General features: G+C 46.5%; 1 protein-coding gene across 6 annotated transcripts in view; it reads left to right on the forward strand.

Annotated features, from left to right (window-relative positions):
* The window catches only part of CDKL1 (cyclin dependent kinase like 1), a 64,836-nt gene that overhangs the window by 3,736 nt on the left and 33,594 nt on the right, over positions 1 to 27,506 (forward strand). The window contains exon 1 of one of the 6 annotated variants that reach the window (XM_040968561.1): positions 25,797 to 25,880. The exons of 4 other annotated variants lie outside the window; for them this stretch is intronic. Coding sequence is in view for 1 of the 2 variants with exons in the window: in XM_040968559.1 (XP_040824493.1) it covers positions 25,854 to 25,880 (27 nt within the window). In the remaining variant the exon portion in view is untranslated. Of the gene's footprint in view, positions 1 to 25,796; positions 25,881 to 27,506 lie in introns of those variants that run through there. One more of the 6 variants, XM_040968559.1, reaches the window with a different exon arrangement.

The following is a 27,506-nucleotide window of genomic DNA, read 5'->3' on the forward strand; positions in this document are numbered from 1 at the left end:
AAAATACCAGTATTATAGTACCAGATCGCTACATTGGATTTCACATTAGAACAGGGCTAGAATAGTCATCTATGTCTAGGCTCAGAATTCCTTTTTAAACTGTCTAAGCAGCTCTCAGAAGTTGTTGTGGAGCTCCTGAAACTAGAGTTGTTTCTTTCCAAGGAGATGCAGTTGTGGGAGTGATTGGCAATGTGAAGCAGGCCATGTTCAAGGCTTCACACAACAGCGCAGCCCTCCTGCTTCGTGGTGGGGAAGTTCACATGTAGGTGTAGCGAGCTGACAGAACATGCTATCACAGAAGGTAGCTTGCTCGGATTTTTAGAAAATATATTTTTCTGAAAATTGGAAACACTTTGAAATAACATTGTTTTGTGCCACTTGAAACAATAATGAATCTGGGCCCAGCAGCGTGGCCTAGTGGCTAAGGTCCTTGCCTTGAACGCCCCGGGATCCCATATGGGCGCTGGTTCTAATCCCGGCAGCTCCACTTCCCATCCAGCTCCCTGCTTGTGGCCTGGGAAACCAGACCAGGATGGCCCAAAGTCTTGGGGCCCTGCACCTGTGTGGGATACTTGGAAGAAGTTCCTGGATCCTGGCTTCGGATCGGCATAGCATTGGCCATTGCACTCACTTGGGGAGTGAATCATCGGACAGAAGATCTTCCTCTCTGTCTCTCCTCCTCTCTGTATATCTGACTTTCCAATAAATAAATAAATCTTTAAAAAAAAAGAAACAATAATGAATCATTTTTATGCAATAAACTCGTTATTCACAGTAATAAACCGCTTCCTAAAGAAAGTACAAGTGGATTTCAAAGCATTCATGGAAAAATGAAGTTGAAAGATAAATTTAGAGACAGACTTGAGGCATAGCAAGGTAAACCATGACTTGGGCACCTGTGTCCCATATCACAGTGCCTGCAATCAACCCCTGCTTGTGTTTCCTATCCATCTTCCTGCTGCTGTGCATCTCAGGAGACGGCACAAGATGGCTGAAGAGCTTAGGCCCCTACCAGTCTCCACCACACCTGAATGGAGACCGCTCCTGGCTTCAACTTGTCCTAGCCCATTTCTTTATCTCTCTGTCACTTTGCCTTTTAAATAAATATAAACATTTAAAAAAAACTTCTAGAAAACAAATCTTAGAAAAGCCTTTTTAAAATAAAATATGAGTTTATTCTGCTGCTGCTGCTGCTGCAAAAAAAAATCCAAATTGGTATCCAGGCATGGTGTTTTTATAGTACACATTTTCTATGAACATTTTGTTAAATAAGATTTGTTTTTATTGGAAAGTCAGATATATACAGAGAGGAGCAGACCTGGAGAGGAAGATCTTCCATTTGATGGTTCACTCCCAAAGCAGCCACAATGGCCGGAGCTGAGCCAATCTGAAGCCAGGAGCCCAGAGCTTCTTCCGAGTCTCCCACGGCTAGCAAATGATCCAACTATAGTTGCCGTTTTAAGTTCTTTTTTAAGATTTCTTCATTTATTCTTATTGGAAAGATCTACAGAGAGAAGGAGAGAAAGATCTTTCATCCACTGGTCACACCCCAAATGGCCACAATGGCCAGAGCTAAGCCAGTCTGATGCCTGGAGCCTCTTGCAGGTGTTCCGTGTGGGTGCAGGGTCCCAAGGCTTTGGGCCATCCTCCACTGCTTTCCCAGGTCACAAGCAGGGAGCTGGATGGGAAAGGGGGCCACCGGGATTAGAACAGGTGGCCATATGGGACCCCGATGCATTCAAGGCGAGGACTTTAACTACCATGCTATTGCGCCGGGCCCAAGACTCTTCTATTTTGATGAAACTCCTACTAATACACACATGGGAGCCAACATATGATGATCACAAGTCCTTGAACTCCCAGCCATGTACATGGGAGACCCAAACTGAGTTCCATGTTCCTGTGCTCAGCCTCATTATTGTAGACATTTGGGGGGATGAATCAGCAGACCTCTATGTTTCTGTCACTCTACCTTTCAAATGAAATGGAAAATAAATACAAAATTCTAAAGAGACTCATTATCTGAGTCATTGTTTTGGTGAAATACCCTGTGCATAAGACAGTTGACACATATTCATTGGCATGTGTTGACAGAACACCTGACATGGGCAGGCACTGTTCTTGACCCCTCATGATTTTGCATCTTAGTAAGAAGAGGCCAACAGTTAATAAGTAATTGTGTGTCAAATGGTGGAGAATAAGGTGGATAAAGGATTAAAATTGAGCTTGCTCTTGGGTCTGGTAGTGAGGAAAAGCCCTTCTGATGAATGACATTTGAACAGAGACCAGAAAGGAATGCAGGATTACTCCTGCAGTTATCTCAGGAAAGAAGGTTCTAGTCAGAGGGTGTGGGGAATTGCGACAGCCACAAGGCAGCATTGAATGATGTGTTCAGGAGGAGCGGAGCTCCGTGTGTCAGGAGCAGAGGAAGCAAGGGAGGAGAGGGTCTTGGGAGAGAGGCTTAGAGGCATGTGCAGGCTATGGGAGGGTCTGTGGAGTTTTCTCTGAACACAAAGGGAGCAGCCAGAGTATACTGAGCAGAAAGGTGGTTTGGTGTGACCTCCTTTCAGAAGGATTTGTTGAAGCTTCATGAGCAGAAAGATCAGTGAAGGGGCTGTTGGTATAAGTCAGCTGTGAGGTGATGGGATTTGGGACAGCTGGTAGGAGTTGTGAGTCAGTGGATTGATTCTAGATTTATCCTGGGCACACAAGAGAGGAGTCTGTTGGTTGGATGAGGAATCAAGGAAGACTCCAAGGTTTTTGACCTGAGTAATTGGAAGAATGAAAAAGCAGTCATGTGATGAGAGTCTTGGTGCAAATTTAGGGGAAAAGGAACCCAAGAGTTGTGTTTTGGACAGGTGAACCTTACAATATGGAACAAAGGAGAGCCATAAAGCAGGTTATTAAAGACCAAAGTCTGGCAGTCAGGACAGTCTGCTAACTGGGTGAGATTGCTAGTGGGGAAGTGATGGAGAGACTTAGCTGGGGCACAAAGCTGATGATGCTCAGGAACCTGGGTCTCTGCAATCCACATGGGAGCCCTGGAGTCAGTTCTTAGTTCCTGACTTCAGCCTGTCCCAGTCTTGGCTGTTGCAGGAATTTGGGAAGTGAATCAGCCAATGGACGATCTTTCTGTCTCTCTCCCTCTCTGACTTTCAAATAAAAATAAATAAGTAAAAATGATAAAAGTAGGATGAGGGAATGGTTAGTGACATCACAGACTTGAGATTAGCCATTGGCTTTAAAAAACTGAAAGCCAGAGCTTGCTCCATGGCATAGTACATTAAGACTCTGCTTGTGGTACCAAGATCCCAGATGGGTGCCAGTTCAAGTCCTGGCTGCTCTATTTTCAATATAGCTCTCTGCTAATGCGCCTGGGAAAACAACAAAAGATGGCCCAAGTCCTTGGTCCTTGAACACACATGTGAGGTCTGGAAGATGCTCCATACTCCTGGCTGTTGTAGCCATTTGGAAGTGAACCAGTGGATGGATGATCTCTCTCTTTCTCCATCTTTCTTTGTCTGAAATCTGCCTTTACAGTAAAAATAGGTAAATCTTAAACAAAATGTGAGAACCATTTCAGATTTTTTTGGAAAGATTTGTTTATTTGGAAGACAGAATTGCAGAAAGAGAGGGAGTTGGAGAAGCAGAGAGATTAACTTTTCTCCATTGGTTCACTCCACATATGAGCATAAAGGGCTGACCTGGGCCAGGCTGAAGCAAGAAGCTGAGAACCATGTGGGTCTTCCATGTGGGTTGCAGGGACACAGGCCTGTGAGGCATGTGGGCCATCTTCTGCTGCTTTTCCAGGTGAATTAGTAGAAAACTGGATCAAAAGTGGAATCGCTGGCACCTGAACAAGTACCAATGTGGACTGCTGGCATCACAGGCAGTAACTTAGCACGCGCCAGCCCCTATTTGGAATCTTGACAAAAGCTGTTTGAGTGGAGTGGTGAGATGAATGCTTCATGAGCAAGAGTTCAAGAAAGATGAGAGGAGCAAAATGGTGACAGTAATATTGGTTGTTGTTTTTATTATGAGGGGAGAGAAGAGGAGTAAGATTCTGGCACAGTGATATAGCTGCTGGTTGAGATATCTACATCCCATATTAAAGTGCCTAGATTGAAGTTCTAGGTCTGCTCACATTCCAGCTTCATGCTAATGTACACCCTGGGAGGCATCACATGATGGCTCCAGTACTTAGGGACCTGCCACTTCCATGGGTAACCTGTATTGTGTCCTCAGCTCCTGGCTTCAACTTGGCCCATTTCTGTCTGTTACAGGTATTTGGGCAATGAGCCAGCATGTCAGAAATTTGTGTCCACCTCTCCGCCTCTCTGCCTTTCATTTATCTGGGATATCATTAGATTCCTTACATGTGCTATCCCTTACTCTTTATGTAACAGGATCCATTAAAGGTTCCAAACAGTTGGTGCACGACTTCTTCTGTCAGGGCATTTTCTATCTTCTGACATAAAAATAATACATGAATCCCACAGAAAAGAATCACTCCCTTTCCAAAACTGGAATTTAAGCCTGTTAAAGATAAATTGGAAGGATAATGGAGTGTTCATGACAGAAATCAGATGATGGAATGACTAGTGTTCTGAAAGGAAAGTCACCTTGCAATAGAAATTGCTTGGCAGTGCATACTGGTTCTGCATAAAGCTGGTGAAGGGCCATGAGCCTAACTTGGTCTCCAGGGAATATCCATGCGTCCCGCAAGAAAGGCTGTTTGATTTCACAGGCAAAAAAACTGAATTAGAATCTGTGCCTCATGAAGGCTCCAAGTCACTCTGCTAGAGGCTCCTATCTAGAAGGAAAATGGAAGGAAGAAAAGGAATGGTTGGGAAGGGCTGGAGGCCAAGGGCAACACAGTATCTCTGAGATGCATCTGCAGTCTTGTACCTGTGGCCCATGAGCCAAGGGCAGTTAGTCTAGACCAAATCAACAGCATTTAGGTGCTAACTACAGCAGTTTAGATGCTGGCTTTGACAGCTCATCATCTAGAAGACACGAAATACAGGAGAAATGAGCAGGAAAGGGAATCACATATGTTAGTCAGCAGCTAGGGCCTGGTGGCCCAGGACAATCATGCTGATTGCCTGAGATACACAGACTACTATAGTGATGCTTTAGAAAGTAGATATTGTAGGGCCAGTTCAATGATGTAGTGGGCAAAGCTGCCACCTGCAGTGCAGCATCTCATGTGAGTATTGCTTCAAGTCCCAGCTACTGCTTAACTTCCAGCTCCCTGGTAAGCAGTGAAGAATCGCCCAAGTCCCTGCACTTCTGCGAGACAGCCACAAAAAGCTCTGGGCTTCTGGCTTGAACCTTGCTTAGCCCTGGGCATTGCAACCTTACTGGGAGTGAACCAGCAGATGGTAGATGTCTTCCTCTGTCTCTGCAACTCTGCCTTTCAAATAAAGAAATAAATCTTTAAACATGGAGAGATTGTTATCCCATTATGCAAAATTGATTCAGGATGGTTAATGATTTTCCAAGGCCTCTTGGTCAATCAACTGGAATGCAGACACAGTTTTGTCCCCAAGTCAACTCCACTGTTTTTATGGATCAGAACCATCAAATACCAAATTTCATGTTCTGAGGTCCCTCCCGACTGCTGATCCACCTGTGTAGCAGCTAGGCCTTAGCTGTGAGATTTGTAGCTTCTGTAGATGTCAACATGCAGTTCCTACTGGACTAGCTGTTCTCTCACTTCATAACCTTCTAGAGTATTTTGTTTGAAATGTTGTTCTCTGCATTATAATTTCCACACTTAAAAAATTACCATTGACTCAGTACCATTATATAACACAGTCTATGTTCAAATGTCTCATATTATCCCAATAACAGTATATATGAAAGTACTGAAGAAAGTTCAGAGAAAATGGAACTAAAAGGTAAGTTTTGGGGCTTGTGTGGTGTTGTATCAAGCTAATCCTGTGACTCAGGTGGCGGCTTAGCCTGATGCTCTTTTGCTGTGTCACAATGCTGGCTCTTCAGGCAGTCGGTTAACCACTAAGCTAAACCCATCGTTCTTCAGTTCTTGCTGTGTGGCACAACAAAACGTCCAGGCTCATGCTATACCAGCCCTAGCATCAGCCCTGCCACCAGGGACACCTGGTTCCTGTTAGTGAGAATGAGGTTGCTTGAGTTTAAGATGCTGTTAAGTAGTTTAATATTTTGAGGATGCCTCGCAGGCCAAATGAAACACATCGGCAAGTAATGTTAGGCCTGCAGGTAGCCTTTGGATTATGCAGTTTTCATTCTGTGCAGATGTCTTGTTAGCAGAGATCTGGCCTGCTATCTGGCCTGGTCATTGCTATTAGTGTAGATGGGTGTCTAGAGTTAATGCAAACTGGTTGTCAGTCACGTGAAAACAAAGCCAAGCTGATCCTTGCCCACAATGATGGAAACCAAACAAACTCCCTTATCATCATCCCTCTCTGTTTGCTCAGCAAGTGGAGACCTGCTTAATTTTATTTTTGCAAGATAATATACTAATAGCAAATAGTAACAGCTTGTTGTGCTTGTTCATTTGGTGATTTTTTTTTTTTTTTTTTGGCTTGGCTCACAATACGTTTATCTGGAAGGATTGTTTCCTTTGCTAAGTAGTGAACTCCTAGTGATAAAGCCACCATGAAAACAGAAGGAACAAAAGCAGAAATGAATGAGCTGACCTCTTGCCTTATTAAAGAGATGAGTTTGTAAGGAGATTAAACACATACCACCGTCTGGGGGACCTGGTGACACTACATCCAGCCTGCCACACACTCGCAGGTTCTAGAAGAGATAATCATACAGTAGGAAGAGGCAGAGCAGACAGTTTTTTTTCTTAAAATTTTATTTCTTTTTTTAAAAAGTTGTATTTATTTGAAAGCCAAAGGCATAGAGATCTTTTATCCCCTGATTCACTCACCTGAAGTTCTAGTAGTCAGGGCTGGACCAGAAACCTGTATTGCCATTTGTTCCCTATGTACATGGGCAGCAAAAAAACCCAAGTACTTGAACCATTTCCTCATGCCTGCCAGGGTGTGTGCTAGCAATAAGTCGGAAGTGGAATAGAGCTGGAACCCAGGCACTCCAAAGTAGAATGCAGTGTCTTCACAAAGTGTCTAACATTGTGCTTTGTTTTGGTTTTTGTTAATAAAGGATGATCATGTATGTTATGGGATACAATGCAATGCTTTAGTACATGTTTCCTGTGTGCAGTGCTCTAGTCAGTGATTGGCACGCTCAGTACTTCAAAAATTTATCATTTTTTTTTACTTTTCTGAAATACATGTTATTATGCCTGTCACTTTATGGGAGATACAGCAGAACACTGGAAATTCAGAGTATTATTTTATAATTCTCACTAATAAAAAATAATTATATTCTTGCATTTTTGTCATGGAAGTTATTTTTAAAATTTCCAACCAAAGCCTTCTAAATAGGCAATGTGTAATACATAGTTATTGCAAAACATTCAAACCTCACTGGAAGATGGTAATTCTTATATGGAATGAACATTTTTTTTCAATGGCTCAGGCTTTCACTTTAAACTTTTTTTCATGGCTTTAATTCACCTATTTTTTTGAGAGGATTGATGTGTAAGAACACAAATCTGCTTTCAACAGGCATATTTTCTCACTAATTATTAACCTTCTTTATTGCATATTAACTTTTAAAGCCCTCTAGTCAAAACACCACTGGGTAAAATGGCCCAGTTGAAAAATCTTTGAACTCCCCCTTCTTGCTTGGGACAAGGAAAGGTCAGGGTTTTTGAACCAACTGATGCCATCGACCACCCGCAAAATACATGTACACCTTGGGCTCTGTAGCTGTCAGAATGTTGCTGCTTGGGTTTTAGGCTGTGGCAGTGCTATCTTTTGTTCTGATCGTGATGTGGATGGTGCCGTTCACACTCTTTGTTAGTCACCGAGAGCAGGTCCAGCGCTGTGTGTGTCTGGTATGTGCTGGGTGTCTGGAATCCAGAACAGATCTTAGTTCAGGTCTCTTGGCTGAGGACCCACCTGCACATTGCTATTCCTCCCAAACCCTGCACGTGGTCCCGGCAAACACTCATGGATCTCTCCAGCTGGTGAACACAACTTCTTCAGTACTTCTTCCTGTTACATCTTTTTCGGTACTTCGGTACTTCCTGTTACATCCTTTTCCTCCTTAGCCATCCCCCAAACAGGACCCTAGCCAGAGTGATTGTCTTGAAAATCTTGGCATTAATTGAAAATGTGAGCACAAATAAGCTTTCCCTTTTATCCATATAGAGGAGTTTGGGGCACGTGTTGACACAGCGGGTTCAGACACTGTATGAGATGCTTGTGTCCCATATTGGAGTGCCTGGTTCAAGTAATGACTCTTCCACTTCCAACCCAGCTTCTTGCTAATATGCCTAATGGGAATGTGAGGATCAGGGCAGGATCATGGGAGACCTGGACAGAGTCCTGGCTTCTGACTTCAGGCTGCTCCAGCGCTGATTGTTGGAGCTATAATCTTTTGAGGAGTAAACCTGCAGCTGGAAGACTCTCCTCGTCTTTCTGTCTCTTCCTGTCTCTCTGCGGTGTGTCTATGTGTGTGTGTCTCCTCTGTCACTCACATAAATAATTCTTTCAAAGAGAGTGTATGTGTTCTGGGGAGATTCCTCAGCAAAGCTGATTTGGTGAGGAATATTTTCCTCTAGGTCAGAGATAATATTCATAATCAAAATAGTTTTTTTTTCACATAATGAAAACTACTTGAAACCCTTGAAACTAAGGAAGAATTAATATAAAATGAAAGGTCTGCTCCTTCCCTTTCCTTCCTCTCCTCCCTCCCCTCCCTCTCCCCTCCTCCCAAACTGTTTCCTGTGTAGCATTTCAGGGCACTTCTGGGTTTACATCAGGACATATACAAGGACTTCAAAAAGTTCATGGAAGATAGAATTGAAAAATAAGGTTTGGTATTTACAAAGGATCTTTTAAAAATATATGAAAATGTGTATTATGAAGAAATTATACCTGCATTTCAGTAACTTTTACACAAAAATAAACTTACTAATTTTTGCTTATGCACAATTTCTAATTCATTTCTAACTCATTTTCCATGAACCTTCTAGTATAGGTACTATTATATTCTATGTCTTGGTCTGTCATTTCCTGTTTTGCATTTAATGGTTTATTCTTGGACATCTTGTCATGTTACTATACATAGTTATGCTTCCTTTTTAACAGTTGCACAATATTTTACCATTTAAGTGTAGAATAAATGCCCTGTGACTTAATTCATTTTTCCAGTGGCGGCTGATTATGCACACATAAAGCTAAGCCCATTTAAGGGAATGCTGGAGATGGGAAGCACGATTTCCACAAGTCAGTCACCAGGAGTGATGGTGAGAGTCTAATCCTACTTCAGCTGGTTAAAGACCCCTGGGTTCCAGCCACTGAAGCTACCTGCAGGCCACTGATTCAGTGTGTATACCCTCAAATGGCTGGACCAGGTATACATTCCATCATTCTGTTTGATTGGCCTGTGACTGGTGCCAAAGTAGCTAATGCAACCAGGTGCTGTTTATGATGCCTCCTTTGCTATAAAATGGCAGCTTTAGCATGACGTGTAGATTTCTAGGCCACCGAAGAAAATACATACTGGGGGACCCAGCACGATGGCTCAATGGCTAAACCCTTACCTTGAAAAGCTGGGATCCCATGTGGGCGCTGGTTTGTGTCCCAGCTGCTCCACTTCACATCCAGCTTCCTGCTTCTGGCCTGGAAAAGCAGTAGAGGATGGCCCAAAGCCTTGGGACTCTGCAGTCACATTAGAGATCCAGAAGAAGCTCCTAGCTCCTGGCTTCAGATCAGCTCACCTCCAGCTGTTGTGGCTCTTTAGGCAGTGAACCAGCAGATGGAAAAACTTTCTCTCTTTCTCTTTGTAAATCTAGATCTGTCTTTCCAATATAAAGAAATAACTCTCTAAAATATATATTTACTAGGCCCTTAGACTGTGGTGCAAGCAGGAAAAGCCAAGCCCAAGTCAGTGTCCATTCCAGGGAGAACAGATAGCTACCCTGTCCACATAGCAGTCAGTCTCCCTACGCACAGTGTCTCAGGAGGAGCAGCTGTTGTGGCAGATGGTTTCTTCCCCAGGAGAGGGGCCAGCTCAGCCTTGGGGGAATGCAGTCAGTGCTGTTGGTCAGTCGTATAGCTGTGCTCACTCTGATCATGGCTTGATTACCAAAGTACCAGGGTTCCCAAGGATAAAGTAGCCTGACACCTACCAGAAAAAAGTCCCATCTTTTCTGCCTGATTGCCCAGTGCTTCCTACATGCTCAGTGCTCTTGCAAAGACATGATGTGGAGTGAAAAGATCCTCAAGTTCCTTGCCTATCATGCAGGTACAATTTGTGTCTCTTACAAATTATCTTTCTGTGTTGCACCATGTTTGGCAGGCTGTTTGATACTAATCACAGGTCCTTCCTCCCTCCATACAAAGTGAAACAGCCAGCATGCTGCTTGGAGCTCTGCTCAGAGGGAGAATAACTTCTCCCCCTTGTCCTTCAGGCCTCTGCTGAGCAGGGATGCCATTTGCTGGTAGTCTGTGTTGACCCAGTGTTGACCCTGCATCACCTTCACCAGCTGACCTGTCTGTGAGCCAGGCTTCAGGCTTCCCACTCTCATTATTTGGAAACTCTTACTGAGCTGCACACATAAGTTGAAGGAGTGACAACGGTGCAGTAATATAGATGGCATGGGAGAATAAACCATCTTTTTGTAACTTTTTCATTCCCTCTAATCTAGTAGGATCTAATTCCAAATAGGCAGTCTTCATAGTGCAGTAGATGGTTCCCATATCCATTCAGATTAGTGATGGTATCTCTCTCACCCATCTTGGGTTATATCATCATTTAATATCCCATAGTCAGGTACTCCCTCTACCCAGGCTCCGTGACTTACCCGGAGTAAGGCACTTGCCACAGGATTGTATATGATGAACTGTGCAACTCGAGGGAATAGAATAGCACAGCTTTCACTACTGCAAAGTATTCACTTGCTCTGCATGCTACTAAGTTTTCCCAACCTTCCCTGTCACTTGGGAAGTTAGAACAATGTCCTGTAAGGATGTGAATGTTGCCTATAGAATTCAGAGATCCACCTAAAGCAATGCCTCCTTTTATTAGTAGGAGAGATACAAAGTGCAACATCACTAGCAGTGGCTTTACCTACTTCACCACAGCACTGGGTCTCTGATTGGCTAGTTTGACTACTGTTGTATTGTAGAGGGAGGGGGAGCAATTTCAAGAAATTCTGTCTGGCTGCTTCTGCCACTTAGGCTCTTACTCCATAGTTCACATAGCACATAGCCAATGTGCAGGCTAATTGTCAATTATATTTTTCCCAGCTTTGTACTTGGGACATAAGAAATTATTTCAAGGACAGAACCATGCACCAAGACTTCACTGTGTGGCAGTGCTGTAACCTAGAGTAGTGATGGCTTTGCAGACTCTCAGACATCAGTGCCAGCAAGTACCTGGTAACCCTCTGGTTAATGGGTGTGGATTGAAGAATTCTTGTGAGGGCATGGTAGAATCCTTCTTTTTTTTTTTTTTTAAGAATTATTTATTTTTATTGCAAAGTCAGATATACAGAGAGGAGGAGAGGCAGAGAGGAAGATCTTCTATCCATCTGATGATTCATTCCCCAAGTGAACGCAATGGCCGGTGCTGCGCCGTTCCGAAGCCAGGAGCCAGGAACTGCTCCTGGTGCAGGGTCCCAAAGCCTTGGGCCGTCCTCGACTTCTTTTCCAGGCCACAAGCAGAGAGCTGGATGGGAAGTGGAGCTGCCAGGTTTAGAACCGGCACCCACATGGGATGCTGGTGCATGTTCAAGGCAAGGACTTTAGCAGCTAGACCACCGTGCTGGGCCCTGGAATCCTTTTTAAAGCTACCTTGATAGGGCCCAGAGTGATAGATCAGAGTTTTAAGGTTAATAAGGCTAAATTCTTGCCTTTTAAGCACCAGGATCCCATATGGGAAGTAGTTCATGTCCCAGCTGCTCCAGTGCTCATCCAGCTCCCTGCTTCTGGCCTGGGAAAATAGTAGAAGATGGCCCAAAGTCTTGGGACTCTGTACACATGTGTGAGACCCAGAAGAATTTCTTGACTCCTGGGTTCAGATTGGCTCAGCTTTCACTATTACAGCCATCTGGGAAGAACCAACAGAGGGAGGATTTTTCTCTCTGCTTCTGCTTCTCTGTAAATCTGCCTTTCCAATTAAAAAAATGTTTATTTTTAAATTTAAAAAAGTACAAAAAGACAACTCAATGCATAGGTCTACAAATTGCTTTAGACCTAGAAACTGGGTGAGGAGCTGTGCTTTTCCATTCGAGTGCCTGGCATCCCCATTGCTGCTTGTAGCCTCCCAGTTTCTTGTAGTGAATACTTATCAAGTATCACATCAGCCAGCTGCCCTTCTGCTGCTTCTAGGGAATGTTGTGATGAGTTCCTAACTGAAGTATGAGTCCCTGGGCTTACCTACCCTGATGGGGATTAGCTTCACTTTGCCACTGTCAGCCCCTAGTCTCTGCCACACAGAATCTTCCATCTCTCATTGGAACCAGAAAGTCTAGTTTCATGGTAGCATCTCCAGCTTACTGTGCCCAAGCATGTCGCTCCACCTGCAGGGGGACAGCCCCAGCGAGATGCTATCAGTTGCAGGTGACCTCCTTACTGTCTTAGAGGGTGGTTTCCCAGGACACAGGCTGAGTTCTGCAGGCACATGTGCTCTTTTCCGACCAGCAGTCTCAGCTCCTCGGATTGCCTAGCCCCAGCATCGCACCAGATGTGTCCTCACTTGTCACCTTGGGCTTCTAAAAGCTCACCCTTTGAAGGTTAACTGATAGCAACATAACTAAGACTGTCCCCCAGTTGTCCTTGTCAGGAATGAAGCCCCAGGTCAGGGTCAGTGGTGCCACATTGATGAGTTTCCTTCTATCCAGCCCTGTGTTTCAGGACTTCTGTGACCTCCTGCTGATATGCAACCAGCCGGTGTGGTATCTATGGAGATGTTTAGTACCCACAACCAGGACCCTACCATCTTCCAGAGACTTTGCTACTCATCAGTATGGGAGGAGGTAGGGGAGATGCTAGGAGAATGACACCCTTCTCCTATGTAGACACCCCACCAATGAGGACTCTGAGGGTCTCCACCTATGAGGACATCTTTGCCTGTAACAGCAGGGTCAGTGCTGCTTATTGTGGCCCAGAGAGTTTGTGGAAAGTTGAGGGTTTGAGACTCTCAGCTTCTCTCCTGCAGGTGTGCCTATTTCAGATCTTAGGATTCTTTTCTTTCCTCACTGTAGCCCTGACTGTGGTGAAAGAGACCAGGAAAGGCTGGTTTTTGTCTTCCTTGTAGGTAGATAACTTGGCAGTGTAAGAGCCTGTGGCTCCTCCAGGGGCCTGGCAGCTAACCTGGACATTTCCTCATTGCAGTCCCTGTAAAGGTGTTCCTGGAAGCCCATCTCCTTGCTCAGTAACCCCACGGTTGCCTATCCTGTGCTGGGCAGCTGTGGCATAAGTGAGAGGTGAGGTGGTGACCCTTGTGCTGCTGCAGTCCCCCATATTCCACCCACCATTCCACACATTGCATTAGCATCAGCCACGGGGGTGGTGTTGCTATCTGTGACTGATCCAGTTCCTAGTTTCCTCCCCAAGTTCTGGAAGCTACACTTATGTCTTATCGCAGCAGTATTAGCCTGTGCAACCCCCAGAAAGCAAAGTCTGAGACAAAAGACTGCGGGAGTTTACTTGGGGAAGTGATACCAGACAGCCGGAGTTGGGGAAAGGGGTCAAGCCCAAGTGGTGGCCTGGGGCCCAGGTTCTGCAAGCATTGTGGTGCGCTACACTGGAAGGCTCTGGATAGGACCCAGCTTGGTATGAGTTCCTGCAGGAAGATAGCGAGAGTGGCACTGATCCCCACTCTCATCAGATGGTAGCTGCAGAAGTCCAGGTAGCTAAGACCTTCAGGCAGTTTAAAAAAAAAGTTTTTAAAAATTTTTTTATTATATTTTTGACAGTCTTTACATAGTTAATTAGGGTAAAATGGTTCAAGGGCTATAGGAAAGTGGGTAAGACTATTATTTCCATATTGTTTCCTTCTTGTTTCTGAGGTAAAGGGAGATATTGAGGGTGAAGCCCGACCCAGTTTCCCACCCACCCCAAGTCCTGGATGTGGGGCATGCTCTGAGATGCTTGCTCAAGTGGTTTTGATAGTTCACTAATTATGAATCGCTGCCAGTCTCGCCACTCCAAGCATGATGAGGTTGTTGAAGAATCCACTGATTGACATAGTCCCTCATAGAGTCTCCATTTGCCCAGTATTTCACTGCCAACGTATAGCTGAGGTAGTTGATTGACTTGTTCTGTCTTCTGTCTTTTCTTGGTTAGGGTTCTGGGTCCAGCATTTCGATTGGGGAGGCCCCAGCACAGTCCCTCACCCCGATCAGCTGGTGGTTGCAATTGCTGGGTTGGTTCTGTTTTCAGCCCCAACTTGCACTGGAACCAATGGGTGTTGCAGTCCAGCCTGGTTCTGCCCAACACATACTCGGCCCTCACATAAAACAATGGGAGCTGCAGCCTAGTCAGAGTGACCCATAATAACCCCCACCAGACCCGCCCCCTGCCCCTGGTTTCCCAGTATGTGCAGCAGACTAGTCCGGTCTGTCCCACAATCCATTCGGCTCTCATACATATTGATGAGTATTGAAGCTTAGTTCCATTTCACCAGCTCAACTGTCCAGCCCTCACAGATGTTGTTGAGTGCCTCTCTGTCTAGCCACCCCAGCCCCTGTCCTAGTTTTGGTGCCCTCCCGTGGGAGTGGTAACCCAAGAGGGAGGAGCCCACTATTTCCCTCCCAGGTCTCTCCCACTCTGGGATTATGCACTCTTCAAGTGGTTCTGGCATTTGACTTGACAGAAGTAGCCCCCAGTGCCAGCTTCTGCCAGCTGATGCTGCGGCTAAGCCCAAACAACCCTCACCCACTCTAATTTATGCTTGCACCAGTAGGAATAATCAACTCAGCCTGGCTTTTCCCTGATCTAGTCCATATGAGGCGCACAGGTGTGGTAGCCCTGCTTAGTCTGATGTGCATCCATCCCAGCCCACGCTCTCCAGTGGGAGTAGCTGTCCAGCAAGGGGACCCTCCCTTACTCCCCTTCCACCTCTGCCCCCTCCCTTCCTGGTTCTCACACGTGCTGGTTGGGCGCTGCAGTCACATCAGGTACAGGCAATCTCACCCTGGCATTCCGTATTGTGCACCGGTTTTTGTAGCGACCAAACCTGGCCCGACCCACACTCTGTTCTAGTGCCTGGATTTGCCAGTGGATGACGTGAACTGATTCAGCCTGGTCTGCCCCTGACCCATGCCAAATGTATGCCAGTGAGAAACTTTCCATGGCCTATTCTGGGCTGTTTCCTATCATGCTTCTTGCGCTTACCTGCAGGGACTGTGTCCTGTTAGAGGAGTTGCCCGGGCTCCTCCGTCAGAACCCCTCCCAATGCCAGATTTTGTGCATACCAGAGGTTCTATTAGCCAGACCTACTCAGTTCACCTCCTGCCCTAGCTGGAACAGTGGCTTTTCCTGACTGGCCTTCAACCCAAGCTGGTTCTTCTTGTTGGATGTTTCAGCCCAGCCATGGCTCGTCCATACCCACATACAGCTCACTTATGGCTCAGTAGGGGTTGAGACCTAGCCTAGTCCATCCCACATCTACCCTGGTCCTCCAGGACACCAGGCGGTGTGTTGGGGTCTGGCCTGGCCTGGTGTATCCAGTCCCCGTCCACACTTGTGCCAAGGGAGACCACAACTGTATCTTGATCAGAACGCAGCCCCCATTCCAGCCCTCAAGCCCCTTGGTGAGAACCTCCACCCAACTAGGGTGTCCCCTAGCTCCCCAGCCGGGCCTTTTCCCAGCCATAGATCACATGCATCATTGCTCTGACTCAGCTTAGCTCAGCCTCTCACCTGTCCCGACCTCTGTCTTGGACACTGGCTTAGCATCCCTGACTCACGTAGACCAGTATGTGCAAGAGCCTAGCTCAGCTTGACCTGTGCTCCATGCTGGTTTCTAGTTTCGCTTATAGGCCAAGACTTGCTCAGTCCTGCCCAGTACATCATGCTCCATTACGAATTAACACAATGGCCAGCCGATGGAGCTACTTTGTCCAGCTTATCCGACCCCCAGGTCTGGACCACATGATCACCAGCGGGAGCTATGACTCACCAGGGGAGTTTCCCAAGCTCCTCCACTTGATCCACTCCCCGACCCAGTTCTCATACATGCCAGTGGGTTTTAGACCAGTGCCTGGCACAGTCTGGCCTTCCATTTGGTCATGTATGAGCTGGTGAATGTTGCAGCCTGGTCCACCCCACACCCTATTCAGGATGCACATTCGAGTGTTGCTGCCTTGACCAGTCCAGACTATTGTTGGTTCCTTTGCCTGTGATTGATGGCAAGCTCCTTAGTCACACCTAGCATAGTCCATCACCACCCGAACTGTTGAGCTAACCAGTGGGGCTAGAATTTCCACAGGGTGTGGCCCACACATCCCTCACAGAATCCACCCCCGGATATGGTTCTCGAGTGCTAGTTAATGTCATGGCCCTGCCTAATGTGACCCGTCAGCTTATCCATCATCATGTCAGGTAATAGGATATCCTGCTGGACAAGCCCCGAGCCTTAGGTTTTGCATGAACTGGTGCTCAGCATTGTTAAGTGATTACAAGTTCTTCAAAAGAAGAGTTACTGTCATGGGAATCTTTAGGATTGATTCACATCCCAGAAGCACAGTTGGATCAACCTGGAGCTACCTAAGCAGCGAGTCAAAGAAACCAAACCCCAGAGCTCCCCAGCTGGGTGGCCAGCAGGCAGAGCCTGGCACCAAATGGCGCACTGGCCTCCTGGGGACAGCTCACCATGTGCACATAGTGGCTTGTGTGTGGGATCCAGGCATGAGACACCCTGTCCTGAGACCCACCTGCAGCCAGGAGGCTGCAGGAAGTTTAAACTCCCAAGCCCAACGTCATGCCCCTCCCCAATCCCATTCACTGCCCACTGAGGGTGGCAGGTGGGCCCCAGACCTACCCAGTCACGGAGACTTCCCCCCTCAGTGTACTCACCCCAAAGGGAGCAGCCCCCGGAGCCTAGGCAGGCCCAGGGACAGCTCACCGTGTGCACATGGTGGCTGGTGTGTGGGATCCAGGGATGAGATGCCCTGTCCTGAGACCCACCCCTCCAAAAAAATTTTTTAAGATAAAAAAGATTGATCAATCTTTGATCTGCTGGTTCACTCCCAAGTGCCTGCAATAGGGAGAGAGGTCCCAATTCATATCTTTTGTAAAAAATGCAATTAGAATCAAATACTTTGAAGAATACTTTGGATGATTGTCTCTTAAGAGTCCTGTTATATCTTCAACCCTTCTTCCACCCTCTTCCTTTTAGTGTAAATACCTGAAGCAGAATTACATCTTTGGTTAGCATAACAAATAACATAACAGGAGTGGCAGGGACCCAACTATGTGGGCCATCACCTGCTACCTCTGGTCTTCCTGGAATCAAGACCAGAAACAATTATCAAACTCTGATACTAAGCACAGCATTTTAACCACTGAGGCAAGTGCCTGCCTCCCTTTTTTTTTTTTTTCATTTTTAAGAGAAAGGTGAATCCTTAAATATTTTACTTTTATTCAAATCAATGATGCAAGAATGATGATAAAGGGCCACACTTGTTGATGCAGTATCAAAGAGCAATAGGCAGCGATGGTGACTGCAACAAACGTAAAACACATGGACCTGGTTTAAAGTGAGCCGTGGCTCTGTCATCGCCTGTGCTCAGAGTCTGTGAGCCTGGTGTAGCTACATTACCAGTATTTTCAAGAGAATCCTGGTAGCCAAGATTTTAAAGTGACATTTTCTGCTCATCAAGTATTGATGGCTAGTACTGAAGTCGTCAGATTCCATGGGCCAAACTTGCCAAACAGATGGACTTAGAGGGTGTAGGACCTGAGCTTATTATAATATGAGTAACCGGTAAAGATGCAAAACCAAAGACAGATAAGGAAAGGTGTGCAAGGGAACTCTGTGATGTCATCAAACCCTGTCTCTGAAGTACATGTGGTAATTAAGTTTGCCCACTAAGGTCACTTGTATGTAAGTGTGTGTTGAGTAAGCCTAGAAATCATTCTTCCATTTTGTTGCCTGGTCTTTCTTATCTAATTCCTCTATAGGCTCCTCTGTGTTGAAGTAGAGACTTGGAAACCCTGGCAAAAGCAAGCACTGGCCACCTGGGGGCCAGGGTGGAAACCCTGGGGCCAGGCTTTGATGACTGATCACAGACTGGTTTCAGGACCACAATAGCCCCTCTGGATTCTACCTGTGAGGCTGGTGAAGTCAGCCAAGGGAAGAGAAAACAGAGGAGAAAGGTATTTTGAAATGCTGAGCTGGCACAGTCTGGCTCTGGGTGCCATTATGTGCTGGCTGTGTCCGTAGTGATGTCACACCCTAGGTCCTACAGGCTGCTTTTCAGTCCTTTTGTACTTGACCTTGCAACAGCAGCTGGCATGTCAGTCAGTTCCTCCTTCCAAGACCTGCCTGCGCAATCATGCTGTGCTGTCGTCTCTTCCCTTTGAGGACCTCCTTCGCATTCTTCTCAGCTTCCTCCTCCTCCAGTGCATTGGTCTGGGGCTCTGGGACCCACATCCCTACTCACTCTTGCTGGGCACTCTCACCTGGCCATGACTACACTTACATTCATGCCCACTCCCTGCTTCCCTGCAATAGCCCCAGTGGCAGCCAACCTGACCACTCTACTTCCTTATCTCACAGTCCCTGTCAACTGAAGGGGACAGAAGCAGTAATTTCTTCCTCTCACTGATAGCCTCACTGTTTGCACCATGGTTCAAATCTTTGTGTCCTTATCAGTGCTTTGCCTACCCTCACCTTCTTCCAGTCTGTCACCACAATCCTGTTTATTCTGATAACAAGATGTATTTCAAAGCAGCATCTTTCCTACTACCTCCCATACCTCCACAGTACACAGAGCCACCATCCTGCCTTATCTCGCACTAGGCTTTTGACTTGTCTCCAGTCATCCATTTTTACCTCTGCTAAGCCATCCTGTATCCTTCTGCCATAGTGAGTTTATCAAAACTAAAGGGACCCCAGCTGCAGGTAGCTGCCTAGGTTGCCTTTTACCTAGACAAGTGTTACACTGCTGGGAGAAAAGCAGCCAGTCGCTGGCAAGCCTTGTTAATAGCACGTTTATATTAACTATACCAGTTTGTCAGCATAATTTTTTATTCTATTTTTTTCTTTTTTTTATGGCTCAGTTTAATAGGCACTGGGGTCTTCCCTCCCCTTCCACATGTTCCTTCTCTTCCTGCTGTTCTCCCCTCCAGTCTTGTAATAGGCTTCTTTCGTGTACCGTCACAAATCCATCATACTGCCATTGAGGTGTCTTCCAGCAATGTAGGAGACTATCTGCCATTTCGCTGTGAGTCTATCCTTGTACTGCATGCAAACAGAGGGACATACTGCTCTCTCTTTCTACCTATGAACATACTTATTTCCACTATGTTTCCATCATACATCCCCTTAGGTTCAGTCCACCACAGGCTGAGAGAAAAACTAGTGGATCTTCATTTCCATGGTGTTATTGAACTTGTAACAAAGGTATCAATGGGACACTAGGGTGGTGTGTAAGAGTATCCAACATCTTCCGTAGAAATAAATACTATGACCCATATGGTTAAAATGGGAGTATAGTATGGACTAGATCATCATTACCCATTATCACTGAGAAGTAATATCAGTGATAAAAGGGGCATTAACAGTCTCATGTGATCACAAGCAACCAGTCTCTCATGAATTATTACTTAATAGGTTACATCACAAGATCTTATAACATATGGTATAAGCAACGAGAACATGCAGTAAGATAAAATTCATAGATACAATTTTTAGATTTGACATCATATTATCTTATATTAAGGCAAACATGATATCTAACCTTTTGGGATTGGCTCATTTCCTTAGCATAATTATCTCCAGTTGGGCCCATTTGGTCACAAAGAAGTTTATTTCACTTTTTTAAATAACTCAGTAGTATTCCATAAAGTAGAAGAACCAAAGTTTGCTTATCCAGTCTTCTATTGATGGGCATTTCAGTTGCTTCCATGTTTTTGTGATTGTTGATTGTGCTGCTATGAACATAGGGGCACATGTTGCTTTCTTATGTAATAGGTCTTTTGGATATATTCCTAGAAGTGATATTGCTGGGTTGTATGGTAGGTAGATTTTCAGTTGAGTTAAGATATGTGGGGAAGGCAGGAAGTGCTGGCTGGGACATATCACCCCTTCCCCTAGGCAGAGGGGCTACAGATTGCCCAGGGAAGGGGGCAAGGGATGGGAGCAGCTGAGGACATGTTTATCAGGAGAGGAATGACTTCTGGGGTCTTCCATGGACCAGGCCACTGCACTCGCAGGTAGGCAAGGGACCTGAGGTGGAGTGGTTTAGAGGTGGGGAAACTGGAAGGCATGACTGGGTCAGGCCAAGGCACTGCCCACATGGGAGACCTAGGTTGGGCTAAATAAGCATTATCTGCCACCTGCTGGTGCATGCAAAAGCTGGGACTGGGGACATTCTTGGGATAAGCTGGGACTGGGAACTGGCTGGGATAGGCTGCAGTACCCACCTATGAGTATCTGGAGCAGGGGGTGGGCCATGTCAGGCTGGGCTATAGCACCCACCAGAACACAGGAGAACCAGATCTGGGGGAAGATTCTGTAGGAGACTTGTGGGCTCATTTCTGTGGAACTGCAGCAGCTGCCAGTTTTACAAAGCAAGTAGGGGGTGGTGACTGGCTGAGCAGGCTGGATCCGAGAACTCATATGACAGGAACCCATCTGACACTTATGGGACTGGGGATAAGAGGAAGCTGGGAGGGACCAGGGTGCAGCAAAGACTGGCACTGAGGACAGACCAGGCTAAGCAGATCCACTGCAACTGCTGGCACATATGAAGTTCAGGGTTGGAAACAAGCCTGATAGAGGAACTTGGGAAACTCCTCTACTAGGCCATAGCTCCTGCTGGGGAGCACAAAAACCAGGGCTTGGGAGCAAGACAGGCCAGGCAAGGCTGAAGCACTCATCAGCATTTGTGTGGGCTAGATCTGGGGATAGCCAGAACTGGGCCAGGCCTCAGTACTCACTAGCATGCAGGAGAACCATTTGTCTAAGCTGGAATACCCGCCATTGAGAGGCAAGACTGTAGGCAGACTGTGCCAGGCTATGTCTAAGCAAACGCTAGCATGTGCAAGACCTGGGGCTGGGAAAACACCTGGTAGGTGAACTCTGAGGACTCCTCTGCTGGGTTGCAGCTCCCACAGATGCGTGCAAGATCCAGGGCTATAGGTGGACTAGGCCAGCTGGGCAAAGCTAAATAGCCATTGGCATGCATATGGGTTGGGTTTGGGGATAGGCCAGACTGGTCTAGGCTCCAGCACCTGCTTGTGCTTGGCAGAATCAGAACAAGTGTGAGACAGACCAGGCTACACTGTGGTACCTGCCAGTTCATGTGAGAACTGGGTTTGGAGTGGGCCAGGCTGGACTAGGCTGCAGCAGCTACCAGTAAGAGCCAGAATGGGTGCAGGCCAATCAGATTAGGTCTCAGTACCCACTGATGAGAGCCAAGACTGGGGACCAGCCTGCCAGGCTGGGCCACATCACCTGCTGGCACATGCAAGATCTGCGGCTGGGAGTAGGTTTGTCAGGGGACCTTTCCTGCTGGCTACAGTTCATACTAGTGAGCACAAGAGCCAGGACTGTGGGCATGCCAGACTGGGCACTGATATGAGTGAGAGTCAGGACAAGGTACAGGCTGGGCTGGGTTGGACTGCAATGCTCACTAGATCACATGAAGCCTGCAGGTGGGCCAGGCTGGGCTAGGCTGCTGTATCAATCAGCAAGAGATAGGACTGGGGGCAGCACAGGCTGAGCCAGGCAGTAGCATGCCAAAACTTGGGCATGAGCCAGCTCAGACTGGGTCGCAACACCTGCTGGCATGCGCAAGACCTAGGGCTGGGAGCAGGTGAATTTCAGGGGCTTCCTTGCTGGGCTGCTGTTTCCACTGGTGAGTGTAAGAGCTGGCACTAGGGGTGGGCTAGGCTAGGCTGCCATACCCGCTGGAATGCTCTAGGACTGGGTATGGGACATGTCAGGCTGAATCTCAGTACTTCCTGGCAGGTACAAGGTCCAGGGCTGGAAGCATGTCTGACAGGGCTGGGGCAATGCCTGGGGTTTCCTTAGGCACAATGTGGGCACTGCCCTGCTAAGCCATACCTCCTGCTGATGAATACAAGAATCAGGGCTTGGGGTTGGCAAGGCTGGACAAGGCTGCGGCACCTGTCAGCATCTATGAGAAACAGGTGGGGCTGAGTTAAGCAACAGCACCGTGGGTTTGCCCAAAAAACTAGATAGGATGCACGCTGGGCCAGACCAGGCTACAGCAGAGGCTAGCATGTGCAAAAAACAGGGCTGGAGATGGGCCTGGTAGGGTTATTAGGGGTTGCTGCAACAAGGCTGTGGCACCCGCTGATATGCTTGAGAACTGGGTTTTGGCAGGCTTAGTGAACCGGGTGATATCACCCATAAGTTTGCATGAGACATGGGACTGGGGCATAACTGACCAGGCAGCTGCGTCCACCAGTATGTGTATTAGCTGGTGAAGGTGTCAGACTGAACCTGATCCTGTACTTGGCTAGTGCACACAAGAGAAGTCAAAGGTCATCCCAGGTGAGGTTTCTTGGGGGTTCCCCAACTAGATCTCTGGACTTTCTGGACCCTGACCACCTGAGAATCATAAGATGTGTGGTCTCACCTTAGAATGCAAGTATCACAACTGGATCGCTGATGGCTGTGAAGTGGACAGCATACCCAGATGCACATGGAGGACATGACAGCCAACTCATCTAGGCCAGCAGGAGACATCAGCTGCTCAATCAGAGGATGGAAAGCAAAACACTTTAGACAGTTCTTCTGACCAAACTTAAAGCATGTTCCTGGGTCTGTGGATGCACAAAGGCGAACTTTGTCTATCAGTAGACCTTGGAAAGATTTTCTCAACCCTGATGCAATGAAACGAAGAACATCTCAAAACTATCAAAACCGCTCAAGTAACAACCCTTGAAACAGTCTTCTCCGCAATGGGATCTCTGAAGTGTCATGAAAGGACGGTCCTCCATCCCTGGGTGCTGATGTAGTTTGACAGCAAGGAACAGGTCCCTCAGCTCCTCTACAGAAACAGGAGAAAAAAATAGAAACTGAAAAATTTGTCCCACTTGCTTTCCTCCATAACTTATCCTCATCACCCTAATTGGAGGGCCACATGGGCATGTATCTCTCTCAATTATGTAAACAACATTAAAAACAAAATTAACAATTTAAAAACATAAATATAACATATCACATCCTGCTAAATTGCCTTCCAGTGTCTTCCTGTTGCTTTTAGTGAATGCAAATTTCTTTCTTTTTAAAGATGTATATTATTTGAAAGGCAAAATAATAGAGATATTCCATCTGCTGGTTCACTCCCCAGATGGCTGCAACTACAGGGGCTAGACCAAAACCAGGAGCTAGGAACTGTATCCAGGTCTCCTGCATAGGTGGCAAAAGTCTAAGTACTTGGGCATCTTCTGCTGCTTCCCAATTGAGTTAGCAGGGAGCTGGATTGGAAGTGGAGTAGCTGAGACTTGACTCAAAACTCCTATATAGTATGGTAGTGTGGCAAGCAGCAGCTCAACATGATATATCATAACACTGGCCCCAAGTGTACATTTCTTAACATGATCCTCAAGGCCATGCAGGCCCTGCTCTCAGGCTGGCCTTGTTTCTACCAACTGGAACCACATGCCGTCTGGTCTTTGAGACTCTAAAGTAGTCCAAGTTCTTTCTGGGCTCAGGGCCGGTCCCCTCACTTAGAAAGCTACTGTCCCATCCCCACCAGCAACCCCGCCCCTGGTCTCATCACACCTCCTTTACTCTCAGCACTCAGCTCACTGTCACTTCCTCAGGGCCAGTTTCCCTAGGACAGCCTGAACTCAGAAGTTTCTGCCAGTGCTCCCTCTTTGGTACTGGAATCCTCTTTCTTGCCCACCAGTGTGTCTCTGGTCCCTAGAGCAATGCCTGCTGCCACTTAGAGGGTGTGCAGATACCTGTCAGGGATGTGAACACAGCCAGGACAGCGAGGGCTTCAAGAACCAGCTGTTGGCTGCTCTGAGCTATGTTCGGGTCACCTGGAGGCCTGGCCACATAGAAGAGTTCATAATTTATTTTAAAACATTTATATTTCAACCTTGATTAGGATTTAGACTTGGTTATTAGTCTTTCTAAATTAAAATTATTCTGAAAGTAAGTTGAGAGGTAAGTTTTTAGTTGAAGTCTTTTGAAAGTTGTCTTATGTCACAGTGGCTCACCACATGGGACAGGTGGAAGGAGTTCCAGCCTCTTGGCTTTGGCCTGATCCAGCCTCTGCTGTTGTTCTCTCTCTATCTTTTCTAGCTCCTCCCCTCTCTAATTCTGACTTTCAAATAAATACATTCTGTTTTAACCAGAGAGATACTGGCTTAAAAATCATGTGACACCTTGTTACCAAAAGCATCTAAGCCCTGAGATGAAGCAATTTGACAATATACATCACAAGCCTTAGGTTATCAGAACACTGCTCAGAGCCAGACATGGTGTGGTGAAACAGTGCTTTCCTATTCCCGGCAGAGGGCTGATGCTGTAATCCTCTTGGAAAGCAATTCAATCACCCCCATTTAGAGTCATGAAGCTGTTTCTGGGACTCCAGGAGGCATTCAGCTGACTTCATTCTCATTAATGAACCATTATATTAATGGCTGTTTGTGAGCCACCTCTCACTCTCAGTCCGGGAACCTCAGCTGTTCTGTCACATTTGTCATATCTGTCATTACTTCTGCGGCATCTGTCACCCTTCTGAGATTCTGAGCTCCTTGAGTATAGGGATAGTACTCACACTGTGTTTGTATCCTTAGGTTTAACACACATCCCTAAAGAAATGTAAATAATTGTTGAATTAAAGGAGTAGAGATGGCCTAGTGCTTTGGCTCAACAGGCTAAAATTCTCCACTTCCAAGTGCCAGGATCCCATATGGGTATCAGTTCATGTCCTGGCTGCTTCCACTTCCCACCCAGTTCCCTGCTTCTGGCCTGAGAAAGCAGTGGAAGATGGCCCAAAATCTTGGGACCCTGCACCCACATGGGAGCTCCAGAAGAAACTCCTGGCTCCCGATTTCAGATTGGCTTAGCTCAGCTCTGGCTCTTGTGGCCATTTGGGGAGTAAACCAGCAGAAGGAAATATAAAATCTGCCTTTCCAATAATAATGGATTTTACATCTTTTGTAGGACATTTAAAAAAAGGGGGGGGGCAGCTGGCACCATTGCCTAGCGGCTAAAGTCCTCGCCTTGAATGTGTCAGGATCTCATATGGGCACCGGTTCTGATCCCAGCAGCTCCACTTCCCATCCAGCTCCCTGCTTGTGACCTGGGAAAGCAGTCGAGGATGGCCCAAAGCCTTGGGACCCTGCACCTGTGTGGGAGACCTGGAAGAAGTTCCTGGCTCTGGCTTTGTATCAGCTCTACACCAGCCGTTGTGGTCACTTGGGGAGTGAACCATCAGATGGAAGATCTTCCTCTCTGTCTTTCCTCCTCTCTGTATATCTGCCCTTCCAATGAAAATAAAATAAATCTTAAAAAAAGAAGAAAGGATAGAGAAAATCATCTAGAAAAAAGCAAATTTCATTGAAATGCAATGCTACCAGCTTTATAGGGAGGTTAGTATGTATTGTCCTGAGCACTTTATGTGTAAATTATGCCCACTGCCCTTGAACTTCATGTTCTTACAGATGCAAAAACAGATCTAGAAGAGATCTTTAACTTGTTCAAAGTTCAGGTCAACTGGCTATTGTGTTGTTCATCAAACAACATAATAAAATAAAAAGCAATGATTACCCCAAGGTGTTGCTGAAGAAATGAAAAAGAAAAGAAAAAACCTTCTTAAAGAAAATGATTCTACTATATCACATATGTGTCACTGAAGAAATTAATAAGAAAAATTTTTGAGGGGGCCTGGCATGGTAGCCTAGTGGCTAAAGTTCTTGCCTTCAGTGTGTGGGATCCCATATGGGCGCCGGTTCTATTCCTGGCAACACCACTACCCATCCAGCTCCCTGTTTGTGGCCTGGGAAAGCAGTCAAGGCAGGCTGAATGCCTTGGGACCCTGCGCCCATGTGGCAGACCTATAAGAGGCTCCTAACTGCAGACTTTGGATTGGCTCAACCCTGGCCGTTGCAGGCGCTTGGGGAGTGAATCAGTGGATGAAGATCTTCCTCTCTGTCTCTCCTCCTCTCTGTATAACTGATTTTGTAATAAAAATAAGTAGATATTAAAATTTTTTTTAAGAAATGAAAACAAAAGTGTACAGTAGACTGGTCCAGTCTGTCCCACATCCCATTCAGGTCTCATACATTTCAGTGGGCATGGAAGCCTAATTTAACCCAACCAGCCCCATTAATTAGCCCACACACCTGCCGGAGGGTGCCACTCTGTCTAGCCATGCCAGACCCAGTCCTGGTTCTCATGCTCACCAATTGGAGTGGCAACCCAAAAGGGAGGTGCCCACTGTTAGCCTACTGAGCCACTCTTAGTCCTAGATCTTGCACTCTTCAGAAGGTTCTGCAGTTTAACCTGATAATGTTTGCTCCCAGTGCCAACATCTGCCAGCTGCCTGGACCCAAGCATTGAGTCTGCCCCGGCCTAGGTCCTGGCCCCAGCAGTTGTCACGCTGCTGGGAGGTCGGTCCACTCAAGCCCTGAGGTCAGAGTCACCTGGGTCCATCCTAACAAGATGATGGTGACGGGCAGAGCCATGAACCCAGTCTGCTGAAATCTCTTCACAATGGCTGTCCCACTAATAAAATGATTTAAAAAAATAGCCAGTGATTTGAAAGAACCTACATGTTGTTTAAATAGAATGTTATGTGTTTATTAGAATCCAGGTTTTCAGAGTGTTTTTAACATGGCAAGATGGGTATAGTAAATATATTATAGTTTTAACATGGCAACATGGGCACAGTAAATGTAATACCCTCCCTTTCAGACCAGTGTGAACGTGTCCTTTTACTGGCCACAGCGGCAGCCCTTGCATGGATAGCAAGCTCACAGCTCTTAGAAGGCAAACCAGCTTGGTCAGGGTGTGTCAAAGGAGGCTGGACAGAGAGCCTAACAGCTTGGTGGAGGGTATTTCAGAGAGGAAGCTGTGATCAACTCCTGCATGAGCCCTACGGGAAGTGAGAAACAGTCAGTGCATTCAGGAGGAAGTTGGAGGTAAGCAGAGGCCAAGCAAGGAGGGCCTGGGTCTAAGCCTGTCTCTCATTGTGTGCCTATTAAATATATTTAGTG

Source organism: Ochotona curzoniae, unplaced genomic scaffold (assembly GCF_017591425.1).
Source record: "Ochotona curzoniae isolate NIBS_2020 unplaced genomic scaffold, NIBS_Ocur_1.0 scaffold_4701, whole genome shotgun sequence".
In the NCBI taxonomy this organism is placed as follows: Eukaryota; Metazoa; Chordata; class Mammalia; order Lagomorpha; family Ochotonidae; genus Ochotona; species Ochotona curzoniae.